The 20,062-nt window shown below is 45.0% G+C and overlaps 1 protein-coding gene across 18 annotated transcripts in view; it reads right to left on the reverse strand.

Annotated features, from left to right (window-relative positions):
* Positions 1 to 20,062, reverse strand: part of foxp1b (forkhead box P1b) — a 152,683-nt gene that overhangs the window by 34,785 nt on the left and 97,836 nt on the right. For 14 of the 18 annotated variants that reach the window (XM_047332984.1, XM_047332996.1, XM_047332992.1 and 11 more), the window contains 2 exons: positions 2,265 to 2,402; positions 1,836 to 1,937 (listed from right to left, as the gene is read on the reverse strand). In XM_047332984.1, the coding sequence (XP_047188940.1) occupies positions 1,836 to 1,937; positions 2,265 to 2,402 (240 nt within the window). Of the gene's footprint in view, positions 1 to 1,835; positions 1,938 to 2,264; positions 2,403 to 9,255; positions 9,406 to 9,848; positions 10,108 to 20,062 lie in introns of those variants that run through there. The other 4 variants (XM_047332997.1, XM_047332995.1, XM_047332998.1 and 1 more) reach the window with 3 other exon arrangements.

Genomic DNA, 20,062 nt, shown 5'->3' on the forward strand with positions numbered 1-20,062 from the left:
TGACGGTTACTTTTTCCCCACTGGAGAAGTTTCTCGTCTTCGGGCGGGGGGGTTCTGTTCTCCAGCTTCTCCGCTGACAGCCCTCAGACAAAATAATAGTACTACAGGGGTGGGAGTTCAAAAGCAACAATGTCTTTCCTTTTTTTTCAAAACGCAAAATAAACAGAGGGTGGCTTTGTAGAGGGGGGGAAAAAAAGGAAGAAAGAGAAATCAAGTATTGCAAATTAATTTAACTCCCCTCTCCCTTGACAGTTTTTTTTCCTCTGGTCCCATCAGCTGACAGGAGCTCCTGTGCGCTCGCAGCATGCAGAGACATTAAAAACCCAGACCCAATAGACCAAATAAGAGGTTAACAAGACGTGGCACGAGGGAGAGAAAAATACAGTCCCTGACAAATGATAAAGAGTGGCACTGGCAGGCCTTTATTGTCAAGCTTCAGATATAAAAGTTAAAGATCTTTGAAAAACTAAATTTTGATGTCTTTAAAATAAAAGAGGCACAAAGCAACAACAGGGGGTTATTGTCTGGCAGCCACAGGGGAGTCGCTGCATAATTCTTATTCTGTCTTTTGATGGCTGCGCGCAGTGCGACTGGAGAAAAAAAGAGAGCGCGATGGGGAGAGAAAGAAAACATCGGCTGAGGGGGAGAGCCTCTCGAGGCTGCATCCATTTCCTGTGATCATACATAATATGCTTCAAAAGTTGCCTTTTCTTTCATTCTCGTGCCCCATTCAACTGATCAATTGCACCTCCTCGCCTCCCCCCACATCTCCTCCCCCCTCTTTTCTCCCCTGCTCCTCTGGTGTTTACATCAGATGCGAGTTGGTGACAGGCCCTATCTGAGGCCGAGGAGCTCTGCTGTCATGTTGATTTATGGGAGCATCACGCCACAACTTGTCCAAACTGAAGCCCGCAGTTCATTAATTAGGGAGCTACGACTTTGAAGTTGGGAGCTTCGACAGCACGCGGACGAGTGGGAGCGGGCGTGGATGTGCGCGCGCGTGCGTCTGCTTTTTAACAGTGGACTTAATTTTTCTATGCGTCCCCTTCGCTCCAAACGCGGAACTCGATGGGGACAACAGCAAAAAAAAAAAAGAAAAAGAAAATTTGCCTTTGAACTCCTTCTGACCGCACAATAATAATTTGCGCTGTCCACAGTGATGCCTGTATCCGCCAGTCATTAACGCGCATTAAGCTGCTGCCTATGAGCGAGCCCTGCTGCACTGGAGGGAGCAAAGGAGAGAGAGAAGGATGTAGAGGAAAAAAAAAAAGAAGAAGAAAAAAAACCTCAACACAGGCAACAAAGCTGAGAGCGCTCTCTGCACTGATATCTCACAATTACATGCCTTCTCTTCCTCTGCCATTTCCATGTTAATTACCGAGAAAAGCCTCACAGATTTTATATGCTCTGCCGTTCTCCCTTCTGCCTTTCATTACGTCCTACACAGGGCTCACGGGAGCGGTCATCTCTTTGTTGCATAGGACACTTGTTTGCATGGAGAAAAATTAAACAAAAAACCCCAAAACAGAACAATGACCTAAGGCTGGGCCTCTGTAAAATATTACACACTTAATGTGGAAACGGCTCCAGAAAAGACACTGAATTCTTAGCACAGTATCAGTCAGTTGTTACCATTTATCCAGCAAGTCTGACATGCTAATCAGAAGCATGAGTGCACTTGATCCCCCCCTCTCCTCACTGCTTTTACCACAGTCTGGAGGCAGATGGAGTTGGGAGGGAGTGAAGGGGTGGGTGGGCGGGGGCCACATGACTCCCATATTCTGTCTGGCCAACGGCTTTGGTAATGGCAGGCGGCTGGAGTGATGTCAGCCTACCTCTTTACTCTGCTTGCTGCCCGCATGGTGCTGCTGCTGCTGCTGTAGGAGCTGGAGGTGGAGCTGTTCCTGCTGCTTCTTGTAGAACTCTTGGAGTTGCTGCTGCAGAAGAGACCGGAAGGCAACATGTGAGTCAAAGTCTGTCAGTCACAGAAACTCAAGCGAGTGCTTTTATTTTTGAGAACTTCCAATACTTTAAGCAACGTTATCTTTTGGGGCTTAAGGAAAGAAAAGAAGGAAAAAAAAGGGTAGCAATTCAAAGCAAATTTATTTTTGTGAGACGTTTTACACCGATCAGCCAGAACGTAAAAAAAAAAAAACGGTAACTTTATTCATTTTTTGAAGGGTTTTATGTCAAAAAGACACATCCACCATTTGAGACGCGATCTGACAAAAAGGTTCATGGCACGACTGTCAGTTGCACATTACCTGCTGTAACATGAGGGCCTGCTGCTGCTGGAGAAGAACCTGGAGCTGCTGAGGGCTCAGGACTTGCTGCTGAAGGATCTGCTGCATCTGCTGTGGAGTTATCACTTGAGGTGTCATCATAGCCACTGACACTGGGACCTGCACAGACACACACGAGCGAGCGCAAAGACGTCAAGAGACAAGCACAGCACTGAAACGTAACGCAATTCATCCTTATTCTGTGTCTGCCAACTGCAACCCCAGCAGCAATAATAATGTATTATTACATACACACACGTTGCTTTTGACTGGACTCTAAAATGAATCTCTCACGTGTCCTCCAACAAATAGACTAACACACATATGGACCCCTTTAACCATTATGACACCACACCAAGGAGAGCTAAAGGACAGCAGGGCAACAAAACAACCGGCTGTATCCGCCGTCCGCCGACATTCCCCCTCTCACACACAAACCCTTTCAACGTGACCGGAACTGAGCTTCTCGGAGTTTGCCATTTACACAACAAGGCAAACATGCCATACCTGCGAACGTGAAAGAAAGGACTCAGGAAGAAAGAAAGAAAGAGGAAGTGCTGCTGTCCGCACACGCACGCCACGTCGTGTGAGAATATTTCATTAGAGACGCTGTCAACAGCCATCTATTTATTGTGAAGATGTGGAGTGCCTGGGGGCGGAGCCACGTCGACAAACACGCGGGCCGCTAACTAACTCCCAGTAGAAAGGTGTGAGTGCATGACTCCTCAAAACAAGTGATTTGTTGTGACACTGAGAGCCCCCACAGTTGTCAGGGTGCCTTAATTGCTCCGGCGGCGTAGGGGACTCGGAGTGCGCCTGGATGCTGCCACTCACTGCCGTGATGCGCAAGACAATTAGGAGCTCCTTCCCGTGACATTTGTATGACAAACAGCGACTACGATGTACTCGATAGCGCGGCGTCTTCGCAACTGTTTGCGCGTCTCGAAGACGGTTCCTATGTGTGCGTGCGCCTTTATATTAGTATGTACAGTATGTGCCTGTGTGTGTGTGTTACAATGTGCTCTCCGTCTCTAAGGCTGATGTCAGCACTTGATAGAGCGGACATAACGGGTGACAGTCTGTCTTCGCCAAGGTTACCCAAATTGTGTGGCCGCCTTATAGCTAATGACACCCCCTTGAATTTTTCATGCTCCTCTGAATGTAATTTAGCTGTTTAAAAGCTCGTCCGGTAACTAAGGGGCTTTTCTTGACACACACCCTGCATGCATATTACCTTATTCCTTCTCCCCATTGTAGCATAAAACAAAAACAAAGTGCTGCCATAATGAACAGCTTGTACTACTGATGCAGAGGAAAGGGCAGCGGTGTCAAATAGGACGGACCAGCTTTGATGCTCTCCGTTAACTTTGCCGAACGGCGCCGCGCCACACTGTGCTGTGTTCTTCTGGCCCCCCCGAGAGAATGGAGGAGGCTCGGCCCCACCCAGGACCAACACACACTTCACATTTCTCATTTCCAGCACCGCGCATAGGGGTACGAGGGGGAAAATGCAATATTAATTCCCCCTTGTATTATGTCTTAATATGCAGTTCATCTTGACTTTTGCACATGACTTGTCCTGTCATTTGCATAGTCGCGGCCTCCCATTTCCTAATTTCACAGTCATTATCCACTGAAGTCCCTTTTTTCTGGGCATCGCTAATTTTGATTAACTATTTTGAAGGTCAACTCTCATCTCTGACTTGCTGCATGCAAGTGTCATACATGCCAACACCATACGTGATATGATATATAGTTCCTGTCTAAGTATAACCCCCCCACACACACATCAAGGATAAATAATAATGCCACCTTCCTTTCTCCTTTCTTTTCCTCTCTCAAAGCTTCACTTTAACTGCATGCATTAAAAATCTACTCCATATTTGTCATGCTCTATTTTTACTACCATGTTAAAGCTGTAAATTTGGTCATATTTTCAAATGTATAATCATTTTGTCATGCCACATTATATAGAGTGTGTTGTGGAAAAGGGGGAATTCGAGTTAACACAGAGGGTTTACGCACTTAACCGGCTCACAATAGCTGCCAATTACATTATAAATTAGACTGAGATTTTTTTATTCAATTCTGCAGTCTTTAATTCTTTACACCTGAGGTGTATATCTCATCATGGTTTCACACTTTGCCTTGTCACCAGCGTCTGGCTCACAGTCACTACAGCGAGAGCAGCTTCCTCTGTTAGCGGCCCCAGCAAGAGGCTATTACAGACCCCCATTTTATTACCCATTACTACTGAGGTCATTAGCAGTAAGAGGGATTGTATGCTTCTTAACCTATTGATCAATGTAACTACCACCATTTAATCCCGTGCTGAAGGAGTGAAAATCTGCCTAAGACTGGGTCCTATTGAGACGAAGGGCGGGAGGGAGCACTTTAACTGAAAAATATTGCCCTGGCCGCTGTATCATGCCCATTTTACGCAAACACGGGACGCCAGTCGCCATTTAGAGCACTCCCATATGGTGCACTCCCTTATCTCTCGGATAACATCATGAATCCCGATGATCCACACAAATATATATCGCCATCTAAAGATAGTCTAAATGACAGGCTCGCACTGGGCTAATAACTGGAGCGAATCCACTGAGCCCGGCTCTAATCTGCCCTGCCGATATGAGGGTGTGAAAAAAGAGGGCATTCTGAGGATGCCAGAGATAGCTGATGTTTTTGAATTTTCACAAAAGGTGTGGCGCTCTCCAGGTGCCTCCCATGCATAAACAATCAAACCTGGAACATTCTCGCACAGCTGCATAGTGACTCGAGGCAATACACTGTACCAGCACAGGCCTGCTGGCCGCGCGCACACACACACACACACACACACACACACACACACACACACACACACACACAAACCTATACTGTGGCAAGTTAACTGTCACAAGCACATACAGGCACATGTGCAAGTGCAACCCATAACACACTGTATATGAGCAAGCATGCGTGAGCAGACTTCCAAATAGAGCATGCGCATCTCCTCACTGTATATTCAGTATAAAAATGTATATGGCATTAAAGACAAAACATTTTATTTTTAAAAACTAAGCATTCATTTCCTTTTTGAATAAGATAATAAAACAATTTAATTCATACATATCCTAATTCTATGCACAGCCTCAACATCCACACACACACACACACACACACACACACACACAGTATAGTACACCGCTACGCAAGATATATAAAAAAAATAAAAAATAGCAGGCGAAATATGACAAAAATATCTAATGAAGGAACAGGAACTGCACATTTAGATACACAGAGTCACTGTCTCACACTTATTGAAGAGGCTCTCCATGCAGCCCCTCCCATCACGAGTCAGAGGTCAAAGCCTGGTGAAAAGGAGCAGGGGTGAACGAGGCCTCACGGTGGCTCCTGTCCCTGCACCGAGGCAATTAACGGGCGGAAATGAGGGAAGTGCAGGTGAATATCAGTGATGCGGGCTAGACCCGGTGATTTCTCTGGGGCAGAGAAATCACAGTTTCACCGGCCGCAAAGGTGCAGATTGTCAGAAAGAAGAAAAAAAAAGACTAAAGAAAAGAAGAAAAACAAGTAGAATTATCAAATTTTCATTTGTGCTCCCTGGGGTCATGTTGTTTTATAGGGGGCATCAAATGGAATGCAGAAGTAAAAGAGAAAAGAAATAAGCCCCAGAGAAATCACCGGGTCTAGTCCGTTTGATGCTGTTGTTTTACCTTGGCCTGCAGAGGCGCAGGGAAACGACTTCCCACCCTGTCAGTGAGCTCCTGCATTACAAATGTCACCAGAATGAGGATTCACGGGAGCTATTGTACTTAAGTGAAGTGTGAACGTAATTAGTCGTCGACAAGACGGGAAAGACTAATTCCATATTACCTATTCAGGATGATTGAAATCTCTGAGGTGGAGAGCATTTATTCCCTCTTAAAAAACATGGACGCAGTTCACAACAATTTTCGCATAAAACCGATAATAAAACAATAATACTAATATCTTGCTATATAAATTGTTACAAGCAGTATGTGTACAAAACAGCATTTATTAGATTCTTTTGCAAGCCTGCGCTATCTAAAAGAAAAAAAACTGGACAGAACGACTCATCCCTTCCTCCCTCCATAATTCCTTCCTCGTCATCCACAATCAAGTTGTTTTGAAAAATGTTTACAGCTCATATAAACAGGATAACCACAGCCACATTTCGTGTCCATTTATCATACACTAAATATTCTGTATTTAGTGTAGGGGGGAGTGTGAGGGGTCTGAGGCTCAGATTATTTGCAGCAACTGTGAAAACAAAAGTCAAGATTGCATTTTAATTAACTTTTCGACTACAAACAAACAGGTTTTTTTTTTGCTGGAGCTGGTCCCACTGTCGGGTTTAAACAAACAAACTGCGCGGCGAAGTGAGCGAGTTCTCACCCCAACAATAACAGCTGAGCTGCACGCTGCACGCAGTTTCCCACAGTGGAGGCAGCCTCCGCTGCAGGTGACCACTGCTGAGGAGACACACACACACACACACACACACACACACACACACACACACACACACACACACACACATCCTCATGTTTCAGTATAGTTTTCCCAAATCTGATTTTTATATTTTTGAAAAATTATTTGGGCTATAATCAAAAAATAACATTATCTTGGACAAATAATACAATTATCAATATATATGCTTTTTCATTATTATTTAGAAGTGATTATTTTCAACACAAGCATTAAAAGCCATTCACGCTCACAATCAGCCCCCAAACAAACAAACAAACAAACAAACAAACAAACAAAAACCTTCACCTCCTTTATTGCATGTCTGACCTAATGTCCAGTGACTCTTTCTGATGCCACACCTCCAAGTTCACATTTCACAACACACTTGATCTCAGAAAACCTGGCTTACGAATCCAGGGAGACAATGTCCATCGCACACACCACTGTTCACCGCTTTTCACTCCCCCCCCGCCCCCGATTATAGTCACGGTGGGTGTAAACTGCTGTGTGCGCCCGTGATCGATGGCTTACCAGCCCCGCGCGGTTACGCAACGATGCGCGTCTTCTGATGCATTATTTGAGTCAGTTGAGATTTAATTAAGATCACAGCCTCTAAAATCCCTTCCAAATGAAACTGTAGTCAACAGACAATGGTCGACACATCCTCGCGCAGATTGTTTCTATTCTCTGCACACCAGCAAAGCAAGGCTAATCCTTGTTTCCATGACGGCAGACAAGGGGGCCACAAAGTGTGTTGCTTCTTGACATTCTTTATGTTGTTGCGTTATGTGACCCTTCTAAAGTACGCGGCTAATTAATTTAATTTGATAGAAAAATACATTCAGTGTCAGCAGTAGGGTTATAGCATTAAGGTAAAAAAAAAAATCAGCATATGCCAGAGTTGCTTATGTCCACACACATTCCTTATAATCCATCCTTTATTTTCTAGGGTCAATACCATCACATCCTTTCAATGTTTCAAAAATATATTAACTCTCGTCACAGATGAGTGGTGAAAAAAGGCCGCGTGCCAGAAAACCCTCCACACCGTGTAATCTCATCATGATCCCACCATCTCAACCCTTTCAAACACATGGCATCTCAAGTGTGGAGTTAATCTTCCCATCCGAAACACAAGACGCACACACACTCCGAGCACTAATGAGCCTTTGGAAAAAAATACACAACAACAAGTGAGCGAATAGCCTTTTTCACGTAAAAAACACGCTTTAGTCAAGAAAACAAAAAAACAAAAAACAGGAAATAACAGCAGAGAGCAGCTGGTGGCCCACGATATCACCGCTGAACTATTCCCCCGTCTCTCTCCTCTCCGACCCGCCTGCCGACTCCAGCACAAAGCCAACGCCGTCCCTGTAAAGGATATCCCAGCGAGCCGTGGGGCTCTGCCAGCAAGCCCCCCCTGTGCCCCCCTCTCCGGGTACATAGCTAATATCTGGTTGCCTATGTCATGGTTTAAAAATGACAGGTGCTGGCAGCCCCCTCGCCTTGACAGGCCACTGCACAAATAACGCCCCTGCCTGAAAGGGCTAATGCACTACTAATGAACAATAAATCAACTTTGATTACAAACTGTCAGCCCAATCAGCTCGCACTCCCGCTCTCCCAAACTGAGAGTCGCGGCACAGCTGCACGGCATTACGGTGCACGCCGGCCTGTTTAGGCTGCGCTCCCCGCCCTGACCATCTCACGTTCTCCTCCACCGTCCTCCTCCATCTCTCCTCTTTTTTTTCCTCCGAGGCACCCACTCCTCCACCACTGACGCAAGGTGCTGAAACATTGCGCCCCGGACATATTTTCAGCAAAAGTAAGTGCAAACAGACAGAACATGTGGATCCTTTTTCTAAAGCTGCGCGAGTGCATTACTTCAAATCGTTGAAGTGAAAAGTACTTGCGGCTGTTAAGCAACGGAGAGTCGATAGATTGCTTTTTTTGTGTGTGTGTGTAAAACCTCAAAGCCGTAGGACTTGAGCCAGACTTAGAAGTTGACAGCAGATAAAGTCGACTCTGCCGTCCCTCTGTGACGAGCACTGACACACACACACAGGCACGTCACCAAATTCTCACACCAAGTTTCAGGAAGGTATGAGCGATGGCATTTGGGGTGACAGCATGTCTCCAACGTGGTTTTGTGGTGACCGTGTCAAATATAGAGCTGTGCCAGCCTCTGTCTTAATTCACTGTGACACCACGAGGAGAGTGAGGATTAGTCCAGGCCATAGCCCGAGAGCAAGCAAAGTCTGACCGGCATTCATTACCTCGACAAATCCTCACAAAGCACACAGCCGGCAAAACCCAGCACAGAACACACACCACGGAAAAAACATAAAACATAAACAAAACTCAAAAACATGTGTGTGTGTGTGTGTGTGTATTTGAAATGCCTTACACTGCAAATGCAAAAGGATAAAACATGAAAAATAATAATTTAAACAACGATGCAGAAGAGAAGACAAACCTGTCCCTTGTTTTTGGTAGAATATTCAAACTGCAAACAACGCTGGATCCTGCTCGACTGGTTCACTCTCTATCAGCAAAGTACACAAAACTAAACAAACACTGTAAACTGGCAGCCACGTGAAAAGCGAAAAGAAGAAGGCGTCTAAAGCTGTAGCTGACAAACAACACGAGCGAGAGGAAAAAAAGGAACTGTTGCACTGAAAGTGCCCACCTCCATCTCTGACAAGCATCGACAGCACAGTTCACAAAAAGGCACAAACACCCAATCCATACGGTCACATTTTGAGATACAATACATCCTGATACAGTAGAAGACACTTTGCTGTCATGTTCCCCCCGTCGGAACAAGACTGTAAACTGTCGGTGTCTCGCCGGCAAAGTAAAGCCTGGAGAACTGCTCCTCTCACGCCGCGTGACAAAACATTCCCCAATTACAATGACAGAACATCAACGGCAGACAGACGATAAGCCTCCTTCTCTCCTTTTCCCCGGTCAAATTAAATTGTTCTTTTTTCTTTCTTTCTTTCTCTCTTTTTTTTAAACACAAAGAAAAGCTGGCAAAAATCACAGAAATCAATCATATTGACGTACCTGACAAACTCCATTTAGCTGGCAGGGTAAACAGAGTGCCGGGCCACGCGGTGTGGAGTGAAGCAGAGCGGAGAGCGCGGCGGCGAGGGAAGGAGAGAGAGAGAGAGAGAGAGAGCGAGAGCGAGAGTGAGTCAGAGATGGAGAGAGAGAGAGAGAGAGAGAGAGAGAGAGAGGGGTAGACGCACACAGGCTGTCAGGCAGGGAGGCTGAGAACAGGCGCTGCTGTGCTGCGGAGTCTCCAACCTTCCTCGGGATACAGACAGATTGCACGCGCAAGGCTGCTCCCTGGCTGACAAGATACAAAACTATCCAATCAACCACGCCCTTCTCCACCAATCACAAACAGTCCCCTAAACATAATTAATTCAAATGGGGCCACACAACAGGGAGCCGCGGGCTGGGCTGCAGGTGAACCCGTGCCTTTGTGAAGGGGCCCGCTTTAAAAACAGAAAAAAAAGAAAAGAAAAGGAAAAAAAAAAGAAAAAAGAAAAGAAAAAAAAAAAAAAGACACAGTTGACGGCTGTTAACCCTTTGACCCTGCCGGGACTCCGCCCGTGCTACAGAAACAATGGGAGCCCGAAGAAAAGAGGCCCCTTTAATTAAACAGATAAGTAAACACAGCTATCCAGCGGAAAGAAAGAAAAACCGGCCCACCGCTATCAGCCCCTTTATTGTTCTGCTAACTGGAAGTGTTTACAGTGCCAGGACAAAAGACACAACTCATTTCACATGCCGAAAACAACAAGCGCACAAACAGCTCAGACGCTTTGTATCTTTCAATTTGGACTTTCTCTCCCATATACATTTCCCCAAGCCGATACCACATGTATAAACATTTTATTTTAAAAATAAAATGTTTATACAAGATCAGTTTGTTTTGCCTCGTGTATTTCCTCCAACAATACCAACATGTACAGCAGCAGTGTGAACTAACGCGATGACGTGCGACCCGCTGCGGTTTTTTATTTTGTTTTTTGGGGTGTGCGTGTGCGTATTTGGTCATAAAATCAACCACATCAGCATAGACTTTTCCCAGTTTTTAAACACTTCTAACTACAGTCTGGTCTCAGACAAGCTAAAAGCACTTACATTAATAGCCAACATTACGCCAACTACCAGGCAATCCATCCAACTCCCATCCCGATGAGAGCAATTAGCTGTCATGATATCATCACACTCTTTAACACCCGTGTGCACTCAGTGAGGGGAAGAGAAGCGAGAGGAAAACAGGACCCTGCCACCTACTGGAGATCTTGCTGAACTCGCAGGGAGGGGGCGAGAGAAGGCAGGATCAAAAGCTTGCCGCCTGTCCAGGTACAGTACATATATATTAACCTTCGAGCTAAACCAAACTGCCTTTAGGCATTAATTGTGATTTAAACCTCGTGTATATTTTTGGTAGCACACACTGTGGACATCATAAAGAAAAGAAAGAAGTTGCTAACCAGACCTACTTTAAGTAATAACAACCCCCCAAAAAAATAAAAAATCAGGTTCGATAAGTTGCGCGAGCCCCTTAACGATGAATTAGAGGAATGGCATGAGGAAAGATTAACACCTCACTTTGTTAATTATCATAACAATAAACACAAGAGCTGAATAAGAGAGCTCTAAAACACAGCAGAGCTCTAAAACACAGCTCATATCAACAGCTATAAACCCTTGGCCGGGGATGAAGGAATGTTCACGGGACGCTTTCCAGGCCGCAAACACACTGGTAAAATAAACAGAGCGCCTGCATAACACGCCACTGCTCTCATCTGCTAATAACTAACAATGAGCTCTGCTAAGCTGGCCTGACCTATATAAATTATTGACTGGGACACCTCAAGTGTCAAAAGTGACAATTCCAATGCATATCATAGGGAATAATTAAGTGGAAGAGAAGGCGCTTTTCTTTTTTTTTTTTTTTTTTATCTGACAACCTCAAGACGGCTCGCACAAAAAGACAGTGACATGCCGGCACGCGCACGCCCACGCCCCCACGCCCACACGCACACGCACACACACACGCGTGCACAGAGTGGTTGAGGCTATGGCCACACTCTTCTCCCCCAGCACTCTCCCTGGGGTGGCATGTCGGCGTATTCTCAATAAAACACCTTCTTAGCAGTAATAGGCCACTGTTCTCATTTCAATGCTCCCAAAGGCCTCATGATAAATTTAGCAGACACACAGTTCAAGCTTCTCCACACACACACACACACACACACACACACACACACACACACACACACACACACACACACACACACACACACACACACACACACACACACACACACACACACACACACACACACACACACACACACACACACACACACACACACACACACACACACAGTCTTTCTAATCCAACGCCTCTGTGCTCGCGATATGTAAAATAATTACACGTGTCGATTGTGATTCGCTCGTTGTATAGATTTTTTTCTTCTTCTTTTCTCCCTCTTCTCTTTCTGTCCCTGCGCTCTGAGAAACATCAATATCCTTGAGCCTTGAACCGGCGTCCCCTGTGATAGTTTACAGAGAGTGCTGAGCGATTGTGTTCATGACAGAGTGGATGACATTATAAAATACTCCCCATTTCCTGCTCGAGTTGGAGTGAAAGTATGAGTTAATGTCTGGTCTGGCCTGAGCTCTGCTCCGCGCGGCTCTGGCTAAAGATAACGGCTCGGCTCCAATTACAAAGCCTTCCCAAAACACTAACACAGCCAGTGAATAAGCTGCACCGGCATGCCAGCCAGTGTCTTACTGCTACCAGAGCAAGGAGAAGGAGAGGAGAGGAGGGGAAGAGGAGGACAATACAGAACTACACTCATTCCTTTTCTTGAAAGGCTTTGGTGACCTGGAGCATTGTCATGAGAAAACAAACACCGTCTTTTTCTCGGTGTGCGTGTGTGTGTGTGTGTGTGTGTGTGTGTGTGTGTGTGTGTGTGGGCGTGTGTGCGTACGCGCAAAGTAAATCACTGTTTACTGATGGAGGGAGTCAGCAGGGCAGGTGTGGGACCTATATAAATAACAGCTGCTCTATATAATCGCCAAGGCAACAAAAATACTTTTTTAGACTCACCTCAGCACCATAATGTATGTTATTTATAGTATTTCTTTATTTTTCTTCTATAGTTCAATATATTATATGTCCCCTGTCAAAGTTAAAGGAGACACAAAGCATTTTATTACATATGAAAATCAAACATTTAGCAACTATGATTTCCAGGCTACAGCAAAGAGCCTACATTTGATTTGAGGCAAAAAGGAGGCATTCATTTCTGATTTTTTTTTTTTATTATTATTGTTTATTTTTACAGGGAAAGCGCACAAGTAAAAAAGTAATTTTTAGTAAGTAGTTGGTTTGCGTCTGTTGTCCCTGAAAAAGTCGAAAAAGAAAAAGAAACAAACATAAACAAACTTGAGTTTGATGTCATTTCTCCAGCACAAAAGCCTTCCTGAAGAGATGGAGTATGGTTCCACTGTGCAAGTCTACGGTCGCTAAACCAATGGCGGCATTTATTTCACTTGATTGTTAACCTTAATCATGCGGCATTTATTTCGCATTCATTTCTATTTGTCTCAACTCTTTTCCCCACTTTAAATGAAACGGATAAATCTCATACTCCTTTTGTTCAATAAAAAAATGCATTTAATTGGTTATTGCGTGACAGTGAACTCACCTTTAAACACCCGCAGCCATACTGATACTCCCTCGGATACATGAAATAAGTCATATTTAAAGTGACTGGGGGTTATCACCCGAAGCGGAGCGGAGTTACAGTAAGTCACGCCTGACTCACCGCTCCTCCTCCCCTTATACACGGGTTTGGTTATTTACTTTTAATTTCAGCATTCAGGAACACATTGTTTTAAGTCAGCACATGTGAACCCTGTATTTGCTAAATATTTCCTGAGGCGATATGCCAGCCAGTGTATGACGGAGCTTGTGTTTCAGCGTCTGCTGTGGTTTTTCACTGAGTCAAAACAAGAACACTTTGGGGTTTCAGCAACTTCGATTTGAAGGAGGTGGGGGAATTTCTGGCCCGGTCTTGTTTGGTGATTGATTTGTCTTTTATTTAAATCAGACGCTATATTAATACACAGAACACAGTGTTTTTAAAAGCAAAAAACAGGGTGTGTGTGTAACTTGACTGCAAAGTATGGAGCAACAAACTAAGTTTGTATAAAACAATAATTTTTGATTGGATTATACTGTGATTAATCTGCTCTGATAAGCAATCACAAATACATCAGATTTATAATCAGACAGAGAACAAGGATTTTGTCTGTGGGTGGCTCTTGTCATTGTCCTTGAAGGAAGATTCAATGTAGGGCGCACAGTAAACCGACGGCACCACTAACCTCTATTATGCGGTGTTTAGCTAACCTTGTCCGTGATGTTATTAAAAAACATTTGTTAGCCTGTCTAGTTTCCAACCCCTCGCATATTTTTCACGTGCCTTTCTTTCAACAAACTGACGGGAAAGGGAAAGAATCAAGTGCAACAGCAAGCGTGTTACCCTCCTGCTTTGTGCAGACTGGGCGTACAACAAGAAGGCTTTGCCCGGCGACAGTTTACTGTGTGGAGTCCAACACAAATATAAAATGCAACTCCAAATGATGTCCTCACGTAGCTGAAGGCCCTCCTGTCTCCGGATCCCCGTCATGCTGTCTGCGTGAGACAGTTACTCTTTTTCTGTCTTCTAACAGAAAGCGAAAATTGAACCGGGAGTCGGCAAGCTGTCAAAAGTGCGCGGCGACACCCGAACAGAAACGGAACTGTGACTTGGCGCTGACTCGACTGCACCTTGCGTATCTGTTAGTGCTTATTAATGCCACGGTTGACTGTGCCGCCGTCCATCCTCCCAGCCCTCCGCAAAGGGCGTGTGAATCACTGCGAACAGCATACACTCCACATCAAGATACAGCGCCAGAGGATGACACATAAGATACAACACATTTTAAGGAGACGTGCGCAAATGTGTGTGTGTGTGTGTGTGTGTGTGTGTGTGTGTGTGTGTGTGTGTTTGCGCGCGTGTCTGGATGACAGAGTGGGGTAGAGGGTTGAGAGGGTTCACCGCTTGAAGGGAAACATCAGGCCTCAATCGAAAAGAGGGTCCTGAAAATGGTAGTGTGGCTCCCAGCGCTGTGACTGGAGTCAATTCGACAGTCATCGTCTTGGCTGGGAGAGAGCTCGCAACACCCAACACCCAACACCCCCCCCCCCCCCCCGAGCCTCCGCTTGGCTGCGTGGAACTGGGACAGATGACTTCATTCTGACAGGATTATCCCAAAAACCTGGTTCTAATCTATACAGTACACATAATACATTTTTACAATATGACAAGGAAAACAAACAGCGAAAGAGACGCCCCTGATCTCCGGGGTTTCCACGCAAGCGTCGGGCCGCGCGTTGCGCTGATCATTCCTGACGGATTGTATCACCTCAGAGCAACGCGCGCGTCAAGCTGAGGCGTCATCGCGCCGTCACCTTGAGACTTTTAACAAACACAAAGAGACAAACTCCTTCGGAGGATCACGCACACAACTGATGAAATGTGGGATTTTACTATATTTTGCAGACCAACATGGACGTTTTTCTGAGGGATATTAGCAACAGCACGTCATGGAGATTATGTGTACAGTGACATTTTGACTGTCTTATCGACAGTTCGTGAGATGATTGATACCGCAATCTTGTCCGATCACTAAATTTAACAATCGAATCAGCAGATGATTAGCTTAGCTTAGCTCTGAGACTGAAAGCAAGCAATAAAAGCTGTTGCAGCTCTGCTCAAGGGGGAAAAAAAGATATCCAACTACGACAACATCCAAAGCTCATTAATTGACATGTCACTCTATATCTTATTTGTTAAATCTGTACAGAAATCAAGTGTGTAAAGTGTAAATAAAAACAAAACAACACATGGTGGTTTCGCTACAGTCTGGTCATTTCCCTGACGGTTTTCTGGCAACGTCACGGCGACAGCGAGACTCCAGTCGAAGCTGTTTCCCCCTGTTCCCAGTGTCTGTGTTAAGATGAGCTCAGACGGCTGCAGCCGGGACCTACATATTTACCACAGAGACATGCGAGGGAAAAGGGAACATTTCTAAGTGGTCCTTTAAAGTATGGACGCACTTCGGTTTGAATGAAGGTCCAAACACTTGGTATGAATGGTTGTGTCTACATACTCGGTGAATTATCTCCTGCCCGGTGTGAAACAACCTGCAGAGATTTCAACGCTGACTGGTTAATCTTGGCAAGCTCAAGGCAGTCGTTAAGTGAATCAATTAGAAACTGGCAACGCTTTGATTTGGTTGAGTGATCTGGGAGCGTGCCACGATTCCTTCTGGTCCCTATATCTTCAGCACTTCGTACTCTTACTTCCTGCTTCCTTTTACGTTCACCTTTTGCTAGTCTTAAATTCTTAAAATTTATTGGGATATACATTGCCGTTTTCTTGGCCTGGACTTGCTTTGAGTAAAGACAGTCTTTATCTCATCGCATCTAACCCAGAACATTAATCCAGTCTTGTGCTCAGTGTCACCTCGCCAGTGGGCTACCACTGCCGTGCCACTTTGGGCCACTGGACGACTGGGCTGTGGGAACGCCGCGAAATGCTGCCTCGGATCACCCTGCAGCACTGGCGGAGCTCCAGCTGACAGGCTACGGCCTAGCGCTCTAATGACTTACAGATTGGAGCGCTGTGGTATACATGTGTCAGGACAATGCCATGGGCCTACTGCAGAAACAGTAGGAGAGGGAGGGAGAGAGAGCCGCCGGCTTCTCCCTGTCCTGTCAGACACAGGCTTGGCCCCTGGATTGTGTCACATCACGCTTCCCCCCAACAGACCGCAAATGAAGGATGTGAAGAGCAAACGCGGGGAGGAGGGGCGTTGGAGGGGGGCGCTCCACAACTTAAAAGGCTTTCATCCTGTAAACTGAAAAGACATTATCTTTTGACCTGGAGGTGCCCTCCGTGAGGCTCTACACTGCGGTGTGAAAACACAGAGAGGGGAAGAAAGAAAAAAAGAAGAAAAAAAAAAGGAAAAGCAGAAGAAAGAAGTGTGGACCGTGGCTTCGGCCATAGTAAGAGCACAGATAAGAAAAATGTCTGCTGCCATGGTTTTGAGGAATTATCATTAGTTTCTCTGGGTCTGAGGAATAACAAGTGATGCACCTTTGACATCCGGAAAATGTTCAATGCAACATTTATCAGATGATAGTGGAATAGAGTATCTCATTTATAAAACAAAAGGCCAGCACATTATTACAAAAAAATACAAAACCCCCCAATAAAACCCAAAGTTATTAAATACTAGATTCAAATTCCTGACAAAGAAGATCTTCACTCTAAATGAAAGCTACCCTTCCCCTCAACTCTGCTGACTGTTTAAACTATAGAAATGACCTTAAACTGTATATTAGGGCTGCAACTAATTATTTTCTCGGTTAGTCGATTAGATGTTTGGTCCATAAAATGTCATAAAAATGTCGATGGTGTTTTACAAACCCTGAGATGATGTTTTAAGAAATCGTAAAATAGGCTGAAATCATAGAATCTTGACTTTTCCCCCCCTTAAAAACCACTTAAATCGATTAATCGATTATCAAATAGTTGGCGATTAATTCAGTAGTCGATGACTAATCAATTAAACGATTAACCGTTGCAGCTCTACTGTACATACACTTCTTATATATTATACATTTCCTATCTTTACTTTTCCTCAGCCTTCACTTGCCTCTCTTCAAACTGGACACCCATGCGTTCAGCCAGGGAAGGACGTCCAGCGGGCAGAAATGTCAGTAACCACGCAACGTAACTTCAGCTGGCCGCCGGCCATCCCTCGCACTGTACCAGCGGAAGGCCAGTCCCACGCGTAATTCAGAACGGGGAAAGAGGCATAATCTCAGCATTACGCTGATAGCAGAGACGCCATGTTGACACAACATCTTCAGCGCAGCTGAACGCCACATAATCCTCGACAGGAGGCGGATGTCTACCCAGGATCCCTCGCAACGATGTGTAGTTAAGCAGCCGGGCTCGCGAGCAACGCCGCAAATGAGCTCCCCTCCCCCCCTGCCTTGGTGCTGGTGGACTATCAGCGAGGGTCCGACAGTGTTGTTCCTAATTACCTATTTCTCCAATCCTGATCCTGCGGCTGGCATAATTAGTTACCTGGGGCTTCAATCCAATTTGAAGTGATGACAAGAAAGTGATCCATGAAAAAGTAATAAGTTAAATCCAATTTCAGCCCTCCCCTAATTAAATGCACATGGAACTAATGAGTCAGGCCCTACCATTGCACTGATAATGGTAATTAGCGGGGTGGGAGTTGCCGGCTCTCGTCGCCGCGCCACTGTAGGTGTGAAGTGCAAAAAGGTAAAAGTGGCATGGATTCTTTTTAATTACACGTGTCATTCTGTCAATGTAATTCACTGGCTTTTTGACCAGTCAAGTATGTTTATCTGCTTTCCAGCCTGCACAGCAGCTGTTTGTGTGTAGTCTAAATTAAAGCACCTCTAGGCTGCTGAGTTTACAGCAGAGGCATCTTCACCCAGAGGCAGCGGGGGTATGTGGGGCTGCTACAGATATAAAACCAAAGAGCCATTTAGTGCTGATCAAGGATTCTGAGGCTTGTTTGACTCATATTCCCCCCCCCCCTTTGCTACTCAATGCAAGTGGGTTTTTTTTGTGAGACGTCCTGTATGTGCTGTGCTTCATTATTTTTGATTTGAATAAGAATGAATTGGGGAGTGAGTCACTTCTCCAAATGAGTAAAAGTCTCCGTGCGCAGCTCCTCGTGCCTAATGGGAAGACCGCAGAGATGAATGGAGACTCGTCCGCAGATCAGGTGCTTTTATGGGGTGTCAGCTTACAACACAGCCTCGTAATTGTTGGATCATGTCTTTTGATGACCCAGTCCGGCTCAACAGAGAATCATTATATCCGGGGCTGTGTGATGGAGATAGTGAACGCTCTGTGTGCAGTAGGGCTCCTCCGAGCACGGGTTTGTTCTTAAAAGAGGAAGTGAGATGAGACTCAGACCGTTACTCTCTGGTGTTTCACAAAATATGTTTGTGTGTGTGTGTGTGTGTCTGTGTGTGAGTTAACCAGAGAAATCTCACCATGAGAGGAGGGGGAAAAAACCCCCGAATGTAATACATGTAATACATCCTCACGCAGAACAGCACACTGATGTTTATGTATGAACACTTGGCTTCAAACTCTGTGTTTATGTGGCCGGGGTGTGTTTAATTAGCAGAATATGTAATTTAGAGATAAACAAACACTTGTCCGGACCTGTGGCTTCTTATTTTCCTTTTTTCATATTGGCACACACATTTCAACCCAGCAAAATGTAACGCGCCACATTAGAGAGTGGGCAATTTACAGTGTTAGTTGGATACTACAGCGAGCCTGCGCTCTCTTCACAAGAGCAGGGCAGGGGAGGGGAGGAGAGGGGATGTGGGGGAAAGGGCCCGGCTCTCTTTTCAATAGCTGAGCGACAGCTTGGCCAAGCTTTCTGTATACATTAATAAATTAGAATTTTAATTTTGTCTTTGTCTGCAGGAGATGGTCTCGTACTTCACTATGTACCAACAACTGGCTGTACGCTGGAATCTGCCGTTGTGGTCCCCTCTGTTGACCTCTGCAGCACAATTCCCTGCCAGGCTGAGGAAACTGTTTAGTTTGATCCTTTCAACTTATTTGAATCCCGACAAATATGCACACAACTGAAAGGTCATCACAGTCATATTTCATCCTCTGGAGCTATTCCGAAGACATCTGCACAACAAAGAGGCTTTTTTTCACAACCTGACATTAGACCTAGCTGCTACAATAGCTCATTAAAAAAGGCCCCCAATGGGATGGTAAGGGTATTAAATATTATATATATATATATATATATATATATATATATATATATATATATGTATGTGTGTGTGTGTATATATACACACACATATAGAGAACAGGGCCTTCATATTAATGATTTAATATGCCCTGGAGTTATTTGCAATTTCACACACTGACACTAACAACCGCTCCCTTTCCAAACAAAGATATACCATCTACATACACCTTGGAGTCAGCTGATCTGATATTAATGAAAATACGGCGTCAGATATACAGCGCTGTTCTCATTTGAAAGGCTTTTTTTCTTTGCATCCATCACAAAAAACTGTCCTAAAGCCTCTTCACCTCTCCCAACCT

The sequence above is a fragment of the Scophthalmus maximus genome, chromosome 6, assembly GCF_022379125.1.
Source record: "Scophthalmus maximus strain ysfricsl-2021 chromosome 6, ASM2237912v1, whole genome shotgun sequence".
Taxonomy (NCBI): domain Eukaryota; kingdom Metazoa; phylum Chordata; class Actinopteri; order Pleuronectiformes; family Scophthalmidae; genus Scophthalmus; species Scophthalmus maximus.